Genomic DNA, 15,453 nt, shown 5'->3' on the forward strand with positions numbered 1-15,453 from the left:
AATCCTTTCTTTTGGCAGGGGTTCCTTGAAGATGCACAGCTTTATTTCAACACCTTGCAGAAACATGCAGCAGTACCCCTCTCCCCTACTCACTGAGCCAACAGCAATCGATCACACGCAAAGGGAAATGTCTCAGCAAGCAGCATGCAATTCCAGCGTCACTAACAGCCTTCTGGTCCCTGAGATGCACACCCATGCAAGTCACCCTACTCAGAAACCTCAGCAGCGCCATGGCAACTGATGGCACAGACAGCAGAGCAAGAGGAGGAGCCTTCAACTCCACAGCCAGGGGCATGCACAAAGCCTGGAACGGGAAGGAATCAGTTCAGCAAAGGATAAACCCTTCTTGATGCAGCCGCGCCAGTCCTGGACATGGCAGCGAAAGCATCAGCCTTGCAGACACCAAAGCACACTTGTACTGCTATGCACACTTTTGTGCATAAAATTACAGCAGCACTTATAATTTTACAAGGCCAATGCTCTATAGTGTCATCTCCTAACCGCAAACAGCTGGACTGGAAAGGATTTTTTTTTAAATTCAAAACAAGCTCCAAAGGATCCTTTATTTCTTTTAGTACTCGGTGCAATCACTCTACAACTGCTTTCCAAGCAGGCATCCTGTCCCAGTGCCAGGCTGGGCGTACTCAACACACTACTGTCCAGCCTAAAATTGAGGTGTTCTTCCAAAATTACTTTCATAGATGATTAGTTCTTCTTAAGCATCTCAATGATTTATTTACTGAGAGTCCAAATACTGTTAGCTGCTAAGGGCTAAAGTCTCTGTGGGCTTAATATCAGAGCTGAGCTACTTCCAAAAATCTGGCTTTCAGTTGATGCAAGTGGATTGTCAGGTGACTTCATACACCCATTTATTGCTTATGAGACCAGAACCCTGATGGATAAACACCAGAAGACATGCAGGATTTATTCTATTTTAAAGAAGAATTTGATACAAAATACCATCTTTGAAACTAGGAATTAAATTTAGCAAGTCAAGAACAATTTATTAATCAAAACAAAGAGACTCAAAGTACTTTCCAAGTGGCAATTATACAGAAGTTACTTCACCTACCACTAAAACTTCAGAAAGGAGCATAGCAATTGTCTAACATCTCCCTACACAACAAGCAAAAACCACACCCCAACAGGACTACTGCCTTCGGTTGGAAGTGCTGGTGGAAATTTCTGAACTCAAAGACAACACAATTATGCCTGGAAGCAAAAAGATTAAGAAAAAATAGTGTTTGGTTTTATTATCTAAAGGTGCAAAATGCAACAGAGTAAATTTTGTTGACATAGACTGTACACAAGCAGAGTGTTTTCTTTAATAACACTTGTTTCCAATATCAGATGCTATAACTAACAGAGTGAGGAGGACATTTACATGATTTTTATCACTGATACTCTTTAAACAAGGCACAACTACAAGCAAGAAAAGAATCAGAACATTTTAATCCACATGGTTACTCTTCCAACACACCATTTCTGTCAAGCGCTGACGTACCACACACCAATTTAAAGTTCATTATCCGAGCATGGCTTTCTCAATCCTTCACGTAGTAGCCAACTGGCACAACCAAAGGCCTTCACAGATCTCTAGCGGTACAGAAGCCTGCGTTGTACAGCCTGTCCCAGCAAGACTCTCTTTAGCAACACCATAAACGCTTAACGAGATCAATAAGGTGATAGATGGAAGAACACAGCACACACACACTCTGCGTGCTCAAATGAAGAAACAGGAGTTGGCAGACAGACACCCATGGCTGGGTCAGGACATATCGATTAGACATGGCAACCCCGTCAGACGAAGGGGTTTGTTTGCTATAAAATAGCAAAAACAGGACAGTTCATGAGAGCTGATGATGAAGGAAGAGCATTTCTAATTATCAAAGTCATTTTAATATTGACATAGTGCTCCTCAGAGGGGTGAAAATCTGCTTGGGATGTCAAGTGCTGGAACAGCTGCTGCTCAAAAGATGCAAACAGTCACTGGCACTGAATATCACAGGATGGATTAGACAGTCTCACAGTCAACCTCCACAAAGCAACAAAATGGAGTTTAGAGGAGAAAGGAAGTTTTACTGTCTAAACTTCAGTGACCTAGAGCATGAGAGGAAAAACCAACTTGATCAGATGGTTGACAATCCTACTTTCCAGCTCTCCCGTGCTGTAAGAGGAAATCTCTTTTCTCTGGCTATCAGAGCAACAAACTTACTACCTGACATGCTCTATGAAGAGGTAAAAGGATAGTTCAGGTGCACTCACAAACCCTTTTTCAGCTGACCAAATGCTGGATTTCAGACATAACTGTTCCCTGAGAAGGACTTCTCTGCAGCAAAGACCCTCACCTCAAATACAAGTTATCTCTGTCTTTAGCTGACCAAAATGTCCTGTGTGAAACTAACCAGCAAATAGATTTTTGGCAACTTCTTCAAAAAGGTACACTGCCTTGGACCTGCACCTTGCTTGACTCATTAGTCAAACCATACAGAACTCCCCATGAATTTATCTTTGTTACTTCAGGAAGTGTTGTAGCTCTGTGATTACCAAAAGGAAGCTGGAAGGAAGAATACCTGTATTCCATTGATTCACCGTCACAGAGTGACTTCAGGCAAGTTGTTGCACTTGTCTTTGCCTCAGTTTCTCCATCTGTAAACATTATTTGGAAATCTTTTGATGAAAGAGACTACCATCCTGGAAAGCTCTTTCAGTTCATCTTACTTTATCTTAGAAAAACAGCCTCTAATGCTGTAACTTTTTTTATTTGAATTGGCATTTCTCTCCAATTTAACTGAAAGTCAAGCACCCTCAAAAGAGGGTGCCAAAGTAAGCAAGTTACAACAGAGGTGCTCAAGGTTGCACACCCATTGCATTATAGTTGTCTGATGCCAGGCAGTGTCCTAGAAGTGGCTCGATTTTCTTGCTGTCCTATTGTCTGTTTCCACGCTAATGGTTATGTGTTTATCCAGTTTCTTCTGTTCCTAAGATATATATAGTTACAGGGCTAGATCTTTTCCTGCTTCAAAATTACCTTTTGTGCTGCCAAATTACTATACCTAGCAGTCATTGGAAAGGTAATCCCTTTTAAATTTGCATTAAGATTTTCTATCTGTTATATTACTGCCAGCTGGCTAAACATGTCCATCAGTACGATCATAACAATTCTGTAAAGTATGGACTACTATCGCCCTTCTGCCCCAACCCAAAGAGTCTGCTACTATTTGTTTTCAGAGGTTGCATCCCTAAAGTGGGAAGGGAACCACCAATAAAAGGACAGATTAAAATTCCTTAATCTGCACAAGCAAAGAAAGCAGCAAAACAACAAGCTGAAAGGATTAGCTGGTCATATGAACATCTACTACTGGTCAGTGAAAGCCAGAAGCCTTTTTGGAACCAACTATTTCTTTTCCAAAAGAAAAAACATTCCAAGTGATACGGAGTCACTGATCGTACCCAGGGTCCCTGCCAATTCTCTGGCTACACATAAAGCAGCAAATCCCATACAAAGACAAAATAAGCAAATAATGTCCTTGTTCTCAACAAACACGGCCCCTAAAACACATACACAAGTGAAAACGTTCAAGATCTCAGTCAGCACATGTCAATTTTCTGAAAGCTGGGACAAGAGACAGGCAGTATAAGCAAGCCCACCATAACACTCAACAGCTGAGGTGTCTGAAAGGTGCTTAAGGAATTTAGGCACAGATATTTCACTAAAACAAATAGAAAACAAAAAGATTTGATACAGATAAACACACAAGAGGTCATTTTGAAACAGAATGCCAGAAGACATCTTGGCACAACAAAATTTGAGGCCAAACCTGGATATAAAGTTGAATCTTTGGATTACCTTTGGAATGGATGGGGTAAAAAGACTGAAGGCTGAATCTGAGTACTATTTTCTCCATACCTCATATGGCTTGCCAGGCCATCCTGAGCGTTAGAAAGTCCTAGATCTGAGAGGGAATCCGAGCAGACAGATACAGGTGACAAAGACCTCTCCTTCTCCTCTAGCAGATCAAGTTTCACCAAGGAGCTCGTCTCGTCTTCTGAGTTGTCCTCTGACACAGAGCCAATAATAAAGCGAGAGTGAGGGTTCATCTCCAGGGGTTTAGTGGGTTGGGAAGAATCTTCCATGGCTCCTACAAATTGGGCTCTCAGCACTGTAAGGGGCAAAAGAAAACAAAAAAAACCCAAAACCCGAGGTTAATACCTGCTATTGCAGGATAAAGAGGACAAAGCAAGGTTCACTTCTGATAGGAAATGCAATGCTAAAACACCATAGCTGAACCAGGATCAAAAACAGTTACTTCTGCTATAATCATTGACTTTTCTGTTTGCACAAGGACAATGAGATCAAAGCAGCTGGTCACTCTGATCTGTTGCAGAATCTGCTAGTTCAGACAAAGCTGCAGTAGTCACTTAAAAGAAGACAAGACACTTGGGCAGACACCACCAGGATGACTTTAACAAATCTAATAACCCACCACTGTCAAAGTGAAAGGTCTCACTCCATGCATACCTACCTCTTCCCTTCTCTGCCCCAGCTACCTGTTCACATTGCCTACTCCCCACCAGCTCTGGGGCTTTCCAGACCATTCAACAAAATCATCAGAACTGTAACCAACAAAAGATAATTTCCTGCGAGGTTAGCAAGTGGAATTGGAGCAAAGGAAGGAGATGGGAAGATACTGGTAAGGAACAATGGGGAGAGAAGCAAAACCTCCCCTTTTTGGCAGCAGTGAACTGTCAGATTGGCTCAGCCATCTTCTGTAACTTCACCCTGACTTTAACCTCTTGGTCCCAGATCATCCATGCCAATTAGGGGATAGCACCTACTTTACGGTAATATATTGAAACTTAGTGGCATGATTTACAATTGTCAGAGGAAAATACAAAAGTTCAGGTCTCCATTTTCCATTTAAAAAATCATTACATAGAGAAGAATCTCTTAATAAACAGAACTGAGTCTCAAAAATTCAGCATTGTTCCAATAAGGAATGAATGCATTTTCTTCCAAATTAGAAAAAAAATAATAATTACAACTGAGAAGGAGCATGACAGATTGAGAAAACCAAGGAGCACCTGACAGCACAAAGACAGGTGGGATGGGGGATGAACATTTGATACGCCCTGCTCTGCCTGCCTTTGATGCACCTACATGGTAACTACACACATCTGTAAATCACATCATTACAAAATTAGGAATGCACTAACCTCTTGTTATTCTTGCAATCTGAGTAGTTACCCACCTCCAAAACGAACTGGAAAAGAAAAGCATTAACAAGTAAATATTATTATTATTATTATGAAGAATACTCTGTGTGTGTTTTCCTGACTATATAAATCTTTGAACACAAAACTGTCATGAAAAAAACGCAGGTACAGACCAGACTCAATCGCTTGCTCTGGGTCACAGAGTAAACCAGGAGCTGAACTTGCAGTGTCCAAGTCCAACCACCTCCTGCTAGTCCATCGCTCTGGCAACTTCTGAGCAATGTGTTAGCACACACCTGATCATCCCACACATATCTTAATTTTGTTTCCAAAAGAAACTACACTTTGTGCCAGTGCTATCTACTTAGGTCAAACTTTTTTCCTCTGTCAACTTCTGAATCCGCTGGCCGATTTCAGCTGAATTTGATGGTCAGGAGTAAATCCCAATGACAATTAGAAATCTTGTGAAAAAACAGCGGCTAGAAGACACAGCTGACATACCATATTTTCACATGAAAAAAAACACAGTTTACCTGTAAAATAAACTGTGATACAGCAATACAGACAAGCACAAGACGAGGGAACATTTTTTGAGGGCCCCATTCTCCCAAGAAGTACTTTACTGTGCAGAAAGGACTGTTTCGAGACCCTTAACTCTCACGCCACAATGACATTCTAAACCGGTGGGAAAACCTCGTCAGTCCTGCTAATTACAGCCACATTATGCCAAGTACAGCGATGCAGCATCATTGGTTTGATATGAGCATGGCAGCTTTCATCCGGTACACAAGCAAAACTAGACCATGTTATAACACAAATCGGACATGATTGTAGTCTTAATTAGAGTACAGACAAGGAATTTATAGACAGTGCAATTCTTAAACACTGTGCTCTTTCTTTTCATCAGTAACTGAGAATTAAAAACTGATCCAACTGGCTTATGCACTTGTGCCATGAATGTACCTGACTGAATTATTTAGATCAAACCATGTGTTGACATCACTACTCCCACAAACTCCAGTTTTACCGAGACCACAGGCAGTTCATTTTACAGAGCTGTACTTAACCATTTCATGACTGAAAAGCCATAAATATCTGTCAGACACAGGCATTAAAAGGGTGGATGGATCTCTCTTTTTGAGGGTAGAGATGCAGAAGGGGAAGCATGACCGTAAAGTCTGCATACCTATCTGTGACATGCAGAAACTAAACCATACCGGAAGATTTCTTTAACTGAGGTGCTTGGGCAGGACTTATAGCTCAGATAGCACAAAGCTGAATCAAATTTTGTTTGTGCATATAAACATGAAGACAATATTTACATGTATATTTATGCTGGCATGAGATCACTCATAGAGAATTTCATCCAGAAGGATTTACTGTTGGCACAACTATCAGCGCTGAAGAATCTGGGATACAGCCAAACTAACTTCAAGCCTTTCTTAATGAAGAAAAACTTTTTCTAATTTCAAGAACTTATACGTTAATAAGGAAGTTTTAAGGCTTTTTTTTTCCTAAGCAGAGAAGAAAACAGAGGAACAGGCAGTGAAGTGTTTCACTCACATACTGCATGAGAAAGCATCAAACCAATGCCAAGGCTCCCGATACCCAATGCCACGCTCAAACAACTTGACTCAAACACCTTGTTTGTACAACTCAGATCAAAAGCCGTCAGTTATCCATGAAGCCCCATTCAAGTCCATTTACCAGTGCACTTCCAACCCCTTGTAGTCCAGTCCCAACGTCATGAGTTCCGCTAATTGCACGTTTGCTCAATTGCTAACCATTGCAGATGTACTGCCTGTTTTAATAACGTTCAACTAGACCCTAAAAACCAAAACTGTCTGGATCCTCAACTATGTACAGCCCCTACGCTTATCTTTGCAGGTGTCACTAGCCTGTCAAACGGGCTAACTTCTGCAGGCAGACTGAAACAAACCCTGTAATTTACAGGATACAGACTGAGAATTCGATCCTGCAAAGATTTAAGAGCGTGTATCATCGTGTGCTCTGAGCCTGCGCAGTTACATAAATATGTTTAATGACACTTGAATCTTTACAGAACCTGAGCCACACCGTCCTCTCTCCTCCTGAAGAAACCAGCTCACATTAAAGGTCTGAAGATACACAGCACTATCATAACTCCCCAGCTCTGCAGATACCAAGGTACGTAAGGCCCAAATCGTGTTCCTGCTACAAGCAACAAAAACTCCACAATTCAAATTTAAATAGTAATGGGTCTGTTTTCGCCTGAGGTGAAACAAAACCCAATTCACTTCTCCACAGCTCTACTACTATCATTAGTAAAATTTTTGGCTTGACAGTGAAACACACATGTAAAAATATTAGACTTTAGAAGTTTTTATAACAGTTTCTCTTTAAGATCATTTTTATTTGTAAAATACACCTAGGCATGAGACTTAAGACACTGTCAGTTGGAAATTAAGCTTCTAGTGTTTTCAAACCACCCCATTCTGAAGACAATTGCACTGCTGAAAACAACATCATTATTTCAGTGAAAAAGAGTTGTAGGTTCTTTCACAGACTCAGAATAGCGTCTCTACAATATTGCTAAGCCATATGAAATGGAAATTAAGAAAACTAGTTTTATTTAACGGTCTCCTGTTTAAAGCCCAGGGAGCTGTGGTATTGCTAATCAACACAAGTAATTTTAAAACAATTAAATGGACACGTACTTTCACCACCCTAACTGAATGAACACAGGTAACAGAAAACAAAGGAACAAGAAAAATAAAAACAAAGTAAAAACAGATGGTATGTGTGGAACAAGTTGACTACTTAATTGCTTTTACTGAACACAAAAGATCAGCAACATGCTCACCTGTACCAGGGCTGGAAGTGAGTTTCCAGATCAGGAGAGGGTGAAGAGATTATTTTTGCAGCAAGATGGGCCACCAAACATCAAACCGCTCACCCACACAGCTCCTGCCTGCGTTGTTCTGTCAGGCCAGCTGCTGCTGCTGCACTGTCAGACTCACTCAGTCTCAAAACTTCACCAGCCTCTATCTCTACACAACGGTGGGCCACGATTCCAACCCCGCTCCACCTGAGCCGTGCCTCCTGGTTAATCATTGCTTCACTTCCTACCCCAAAATGTTCTCAGCAAATATCAAACACCCTGCAAAATTCTTCTGCTTCTAATGTATTGAAAGGTACTCCACAAACTGTATGCCCACAGGTTAGAAGTTTTAGTTAGTTAGTTTTCAGATTTACTGTATCAATATTAGACACATAAAGCTAAATACACAAGTGGAATATGGTCTCCCCAGGTAAAATATGTCTGTGTCACTTCCAAAAAGACTACTAAGACAAATAGAGAGCCTATATTTACAGCTATCCTAGTTCACTAAAGCACTCACGACTGTGTCTAAATCCCCTTGTCTTTGAGAGAATGGGGCATAACTTAAACGCTTTGCTGAATCTTTACAGCCTGATAAATTAGAACAGACTACAATTTTTCTTTGTATTTTTTTTTTAACGTGGTATATTTAAAACTGTCTCAATAAGACTGAAGAGACACCATGAAAGGAGAGGCGAGAATAACAATTTGGTTTGTTCTGCAAACCCGCTTTTACAACTTTATGACCTTTAAGCACCCCGCAGCACCTTCCAGAAGGCATTTGCGTTCCCAGGGCTCCTTCCCGCCCCGCTGACAAACCAGGCCCAAACTCTCCCCGTTAGATCCTGCAATCCCACCAGAGATGGCAAAGGACGACAATAAAGCCGAGGGATGCCTGAGCTGGCAACGCGAGCGCCTCGTGCTCTGGTCCCACGTTATTTGGTGGCTCCAACACGCCCGGTTTTCTGTTTTGTGAATGAACTCACTCGCACAAGGCAAAGCCACAACCGACGGGCTGTTCCGCGCTGGAGCCACAGCCAGCGCGGCCACGAGCTCCGCCGGTGCCGGCGGGAGGCGCGCGGGGGGACCGGGGAGTCACCACACCCACAGCACACGGGAACCACCCGCCCCCGGTGCGGCACGACTCGCTGCACGGCGGATCCCCGGCGGCCCCCCCGCCGCGGCGGGGCTGGCCCGCACCCGACCGCGCTCCGCCGCCGCGGGCACCAAAGAGGCACCGGGAGGAAACCGGCCGGCTCTTCCGGTCGGGAGGAGCGGCTCCGCGCCGGGCGGCTGCCCGCACCGCATCGCCGCGGCTAGAAACCCCCTTCTCGCCCCCCGCCTGCAGACCGGGACCGCTCCGGGCCGCTCCCGAGCTGAAGGCGGACCCGGGCCGCCAGCAGCCCCCCAGCATCGCGCCCGCCGGTGACAAAACCGGCGGCACGGCGCGGCACGGCGCTCCGCCGCCTCCCGCCGGCACGGCGCGGCCCGCGCTCCCTCGGGCCCGGCCCCGCCCAGCCCCACGGCCCCGCCGCGGCACCGGCCCCTGGCCCCGGCCCCCACACGCCCCCCCCCCCGGCCCTCCATCGCGGTGGCCGCACCGCGCGGGCCCCCGAGCCCCGCGGCCCCGCGGGCGGAGCACTCACCTCAGGGCGCCGGGCGCTGCGGAGGCGCGGCGGGCCCCGGCCTGGCGCTGGGCAGCGGAGCGCGCGGGGGCGCGGCGCCGCCCCCCCATTCACCGCCCGGCCACGCCCCCCGCGACCGGCCCCGCCTCCCGCGCCGGCCCCGCCGCCGCCGCGGTGGTGTGATGCGAGAGGTTACCTCAGGTCAGCCACCTCTAACCCCGCCCCTCCCGGCACCGGCCCTGCGCCGCTCCCATTGGCTCTCGGGGGGAATAGAGCGGGGGGCGTGACCAATCAGGCAGAGCGCGCGGGGCGTGGCCAATGAGGAGATGCCCATGGCCTGAGCGGCCGGCTCGGCGCGCCCACTGGCTCCCGGCGCGGGGGAGGCGCAGCTGGCTGGGCTTGCTCATACACCCCCCCCGCCGCGGCCTCTGTTGGCGTGGCCCCCCGCAACCCCTGACCCCTCCGGGCCTCGTCCCCTGCGCCCCGCGTGGGCCTGAACGCACCCTCCGGTCCCGAAACTGCTGTAATTGGGGGTAACTGCGCGGCGGGGGCTGCAGGACCGACATGCAGCAGGGCCGGTAACGGGGCCCAACCTGCAGCGGGGCCTGGCGCGTACAAGGGGCCGGACACACGCTGCAGGGCCTGGCACGCAAGCCCGGCACCCAGCAGCCCGCGGCAGGGCCTGGCACAGGCAGCAGGACCCCCGCCCGCAGCGGCCGCTGGCCGTGCAGCAGGAGCGACCCCGGCCCCGCAACGCAACAGACCAGGCCCAGCGCCTCGGCACGCTGCGCAGGAGAGCACCGCGTGGAGGGGACACTGACCCGTCCCCGCCCGGGGCACAGAGCACATGGCCAGGACACGGCAAGCGGGCCAGGCGCAGCCAGAGCGTCCCCTCCTTGTTCTTTGACCCTTTCCCACTTCTGTAGATTTTTTTCTCCATTTAAATATGAACTAAGATGAAGGAACTAAGAGAGAAGGCTGGTCAACGCTAGCTTAATCATACACTACTAAACTAAATCCCAACTCACGCAGAAGTGAGGGGGAGCGCTTGGCTGGTGAGGGATTGTCCCCTAAATCACTGATAATAACTACAGTGAACTTACAAAATCGGAGATTACGACAGGTGCTTAGCTCATCCTCTCTAGTGTTTGAGTGCTCTGGTCGTGCTAAAACCTGCATGCTGCTTGTCTGCCCTGCCCACTTCATCCATTCAGTTAATAAATACTATTCAAATACTGCTGGAGGAGTGATTGCTACATACAATTACATTCTGTAGCAACTCCTCCATTCAAGGGTAAAGAGAGAAAAGAACACGTGAAAACAGCAAATGAAATACATTAACCTTTAAAAATAAAGCATGGATTTGGAAGGTGCTTTTGAAATGAAACAGTAATAATAGCCCCGGGCCACCCTCAGCTTTGGTGGCCTTAAAGCAGCACTTCATTTATCATTATAACATTAATGGGTGTTTTCACAGATGGATCCTAGTGCCCGTCATACAGAGGGACAGTTGTTAATAGCCTATATACACACAGCACAGAAAAGATCCCAAAATATTCCATTACGTGCATCTTACACAAGCAAATAAAAGCTTTGGGCTTTGTACCTTTCACACCTGCTCTTACCCACTGAAACCAGCAAGACAATCTCACCTCACTGTGAACAAGTGTTGGTGGAACACTTTTTACAAGGAAAGACAATTTGGGAGGAATTACAGCAACTGATTTGGAAGGCACTGCAGGGTAAGGAATCCCCAGCAATTATTATTGGCCATGCTGAATCAAACCCTGCATTTTGGACACCTGCTGAATTTTGCTGACTTACATAGGAGCAGAAACACGTTCAAAATTCCCCTCAATTCTACATTGAAGTAGTTAACAAAGGACTGGTTAAAAACATGTTCAAGCTTCAAATTGTGGGCAGCAATAATGTGTGTTTTAATATGAACATATTGTTTACGAAGTTCAGACATATTTGCCAATAGTTCTATCAGATTTTGACTGGTAACCCTATTTCTGCTTGGGGGCAGGGGCTGGTTACATGCATGACCTTTTTCTGTTCAGAAATTGGACACAGCACGCTGTTTACTTTTACATGACTGACGAGCATGTGCCCTGTTCACACGTGCAATCCCTCCCATTTTCTCAAAAAGCAAGTGTAGCCTTAATAATGCAAGTAAATAATTTCCCCAAAAAATACAGGGAAAATGTTATTACCTTTTATGACGCCAGGTGAGGGTTCCACATCTCTTCTCCAGGCTCTGATAACATCACCACTGCAAACACAGCAAAGATCATCCCAGGTTAGGTGGGTTAGTGACACCATCCATCCTGGCACAACTCATGTCCTGGCAGGCAAGTAAAAGAGAGAAAGGTCAGATCGCTTTTCAAAGCAAAATCATGTTTTAGCTATTTAGAAAATGTTACTGAAGATTTTAAACATCAGAAATGAGATGTTAATCCTCACAACACTAACAGTGTCTGCCTGCTTTCAAGGATAATCACTAACAGAATACCTCAGTCTCTCTGGTTAGCAGTGAGTGCCATCGCTCGCTCACTCTACAAGATGGGCTGTTATTGGTCCTAAGTTTTCTTACAGCTTCAGGAATCGCCCTAAATCATCTGCTAAAACTGCAAAGTTAGTCTTGTCTTGGCATTCTCAGCCCGGGAAGAGAAGCAGCAGAACTAATCACAAAGTGCAACTGAGCACTGTAGATGGGATGGTCAACATTTAGTAATGGCATTGAATAACTGCATTAAAAAATATTTAGTTGTTTGAAATTATTTATAATCTAATTAGCTTTCCAATATTTTTGAGTTTTTATTTATAAGGCTGAGGAATTTTTGATTCCTAATGGTTACTATCTTGAGAAAGCTGCATAAAAATTAGCAAGTATGGAAATATAGCTTAAAAAAAGGATACAGAAGGGAAGGGTCTGATCAGCTGAGTGAGAACACACTTATTGACAAGCTGATGAAATCCTCCTCTATAAAGGACCCTAACAGGTCTCCCTTGGAGATCTGTGCACTGCATTTCACAAGCAAAGAAATGTGAGTGAACATCTTTACCATAGTGGGGTTTTTTTTCAATTCTACTGTTGGCTTTTCAATTTTAATTGAAAAAAATCATTGAACTAAAGCAGCTGAATACACTGAAACAAAAACCCTGCAGAATAGGGAAGTGCAAAGAGAATCTGGTTTTTATACCACCTGATAGATTGTAAATATTAAATATTTACACTAAAATGCAAAATAAATATTGACATACAAGCCCTTGCCACTCCATTTGCCCTCTTTTAAAACTTAAAACATCTTCTGGCATTATCAATGCTTATGGAAACGTTTTCCTGAGTCTCTAGAGTATCAATCATTTGAAATGTCAGGGGTTATTTTAGACTGAACAACAATATTCTATCCTTTTGTGATCAGGGATATAAACCTGCGGTTATTCAGCATTTAAAAGCCAGAGGCTTTGGAGGGAAAAAGTGATTTCCATCGCCACCTTGTGTCTAATACCGAAAACGCCAATTCTCCAAAAACGCCCAGCAGCAGAAAGAAATCTCACCAGGACTTTTTGATTAAAGCTGCAGACAGCAGCCTGATAATTTTCCCACTTATTTCTGGATGCTGCCTTTACGTATTGCCTCTGAATTTGCTGGGCACAACTGCCCCCAAAAGCTATTGCATTTCACCCAGCAGCACGTGAGGCTCAGCCTGGGCTCCCTCCTAGCTCAGAGAGCAACCTGCACCAGGGCTGGCAGGTAATCACAGCCTACCTTCATTCCCTGAGCAGTTTTAGGCTTTATCAATAATGGCAAAAGCACAAAATGGCCTGGGACCAGCCTGCTGGGTGTCACTTCTCCCTGTGCTGGTGGAAATCCCCCCCAGCGCTTGTGACCCTTTGCAGCACTGTCCCTGCCCCTGTTCAGAGCGGCCCTAGGCAAGTGGGAAAGCTCATCTTTATAAAGAGCTGTGAGGGCAGGCGATGCCAGCTGAGGTTTCACCTCACCCAAGCAGCATGGCATATTTAGCCACGTTTGTGCACCAAGGCTCGCCCTTGGCCCACGGGTGTTCAGGGCCTGGGGAGGCTCAAGCCCCCCTGCAGCTCCCCGTGGCTCTCAGGAGGTTGCTGAGGACCCTCCCTTTGGGGAGGAAGGCTTTAGGAAAGGGTTCTGTTTGCTCCTCAGCAATGGGGCGGTTGCCATGGGGCCCCATTCGAGAAGGAGCTCTGCCCCACAGCAATCAGCAGCCCCCAGCCCTCACCAGGACCCCAGCGTGCCCTGGACCCCTCTCCCACGAGACGCTGCATTTACCTGTTTCACCTGTTTCAGTGCTTAACTCTGGGACTCGTGTTCAGGACCAAGGTCCATTTGTGACGTACCTATCAAAAAGAAATTTGACCGACAGATAAGATTTTTTTTCAGGTCTATTTTTTACCAGATTCCACATTTCTCCTGATTGGATCAAAACTAGAAGTTAGTACAATCGACAGTGAATTAAGGCTCTAACTTTAAACTGTCCATATGTTGACCAGGTTAAAGGTGCAGGAGTTTTGAACAGGAATATATGATTACAGAGCTGTTCGGGGATCTCTACTAATCAGCTCGGTATCTGCTTAAACACCTTTACAACATTACTCAAAGGAAGCAGTAAAGATAACAAGGGCTTCGAGATTATCAAGAGAAGATGTAATTATGCTCACAGTACTAGTATTTAGCTTAGTGTTTGCATGCAACAATCCCAGCAGAAAACATGAGTTGTTCACATATTTGCAAGTTAACTGAATAAAACTAAGGATTTTGTAAGAGAATAGGCTATGTAATATTAGGAATAAATATATATTTGTATGTTAACTTTCTCTCCTCTACCATATGCTGAAGTTGTAAGTCTTTAATCCATACGCTCCCACCTCGAGTTCTTGCACCTTCGCTGTCAGCAAAATGTTGACATTTAAAATTAGTTACTAAAAGAGAGTAGTACTGACTTAACTGTGCATTGTAATTAAAAGTGGTTCATCCTTCACTCCATGCCCTCAGACCCCAGAGGCTACAAATGTCACACGGAAAAAGCCTCAGAAATACCCGGCAGTGTAAGAAGCCTGAACATCTTCCTGCAAGGTAAGGAGTCAAAGGAGGAGGAAAGCTGTCAGGGCTCTTAATGGTGCGGTTAACGTTTTCAGCTGTCTCAGCTATTCATAGAATGGTTTGGGTTGGAAGGGACCTTAAAGATTCCTCAGCCACCTGACCAAAAAGGATGCAAGGGGTCATGCAAAATTTTAGCTCTGTTTTGCTAAAACCCAAAGACCACTATAGTAACCTTTGACGGGTTGGTGTCACTTGCTGTCAGTAATTATGCATAAAACCTGAAACTTTCACATTTCAGCATCTGAGCACCCCGATTAAGGGCCTCAGCTCTCACACAGCCTTTTGAGTCCCCAAGGGCAACACAAACCCCAAACAGAGGGGTCTGTCTGTCGACTATTCAGCGAGTTACCCACAGGTAGTTTTGTTACTATAAAATCAGACGGTGTGAATGTTGTCCTCAGGAGCGTAAGAATAAAGCTAGCCTGACAAAAAAGAACCACCGACGGGACTACACACAGAACCTGCTGGAATTTTCCTCACTGTAACAGTAACAGCGAGCTCTCTCTGAAGCTCCTTTGCAGCAGCACGTCCCTCACAGCGAACTCTGCAGGCCTCAACACCCCCGGCCCCGCCGCGGCGGCCCCGCGGGTCCCCTCAGCGAGGGGCAG

General features: G+C 45.6%; 1 protein-coding gene across 1 annotated transcript in view; it reads right to left on the minus strand.

Moving 5' to 3' along the window:
- The window catches only part of ACACA (acetyl-CoA carboxylase alpha), a 118,819-nt gene extending 109,032 nt beyond the window's left edge, over window positions 1-9,787 (minus strand). Inside the window, exons 1-3 of the mRNA XM_068415992.1 lie at window positions 9,724-9,787; window positions 5,218-5,264; window positions 3,911-4,163 (exon numbers count right to left, since the gene is read on the minus strand). Of these exons, the coding sequence (XP_068272093.1) occupies window positions 3,911-4,137 (227 nt within the window). The 5' untranslated portion in view covers window positions 4,138-4,163; window positions 5,218-5,264; window positions 9,724-9,787. The remainder of the gene's footprint in view (window positions 1-3,910; window positions 4,164-5,217; window positions 5,265-9,723) is intronic.
- Between the last annotated feature and the right edge of the window lie 5,666 nt (window positions 9,788-15,453).

This window comes from Nyctibius grandis, chromosome 18 (assembly GCF_013368605.1).
Source record: "Nyctibius grandis isolate bNycGra1 chromosome 18, bNycGra1.pri, whole genome shotgun sequence".
Taxonomy (NCBI): domain Eukaryota; kingdom Metazoa; phylum Chordata; class Aves; order Nyctibiiformes; family Nyctibiidae; genus Nyctibius; species Nyctibius grandis.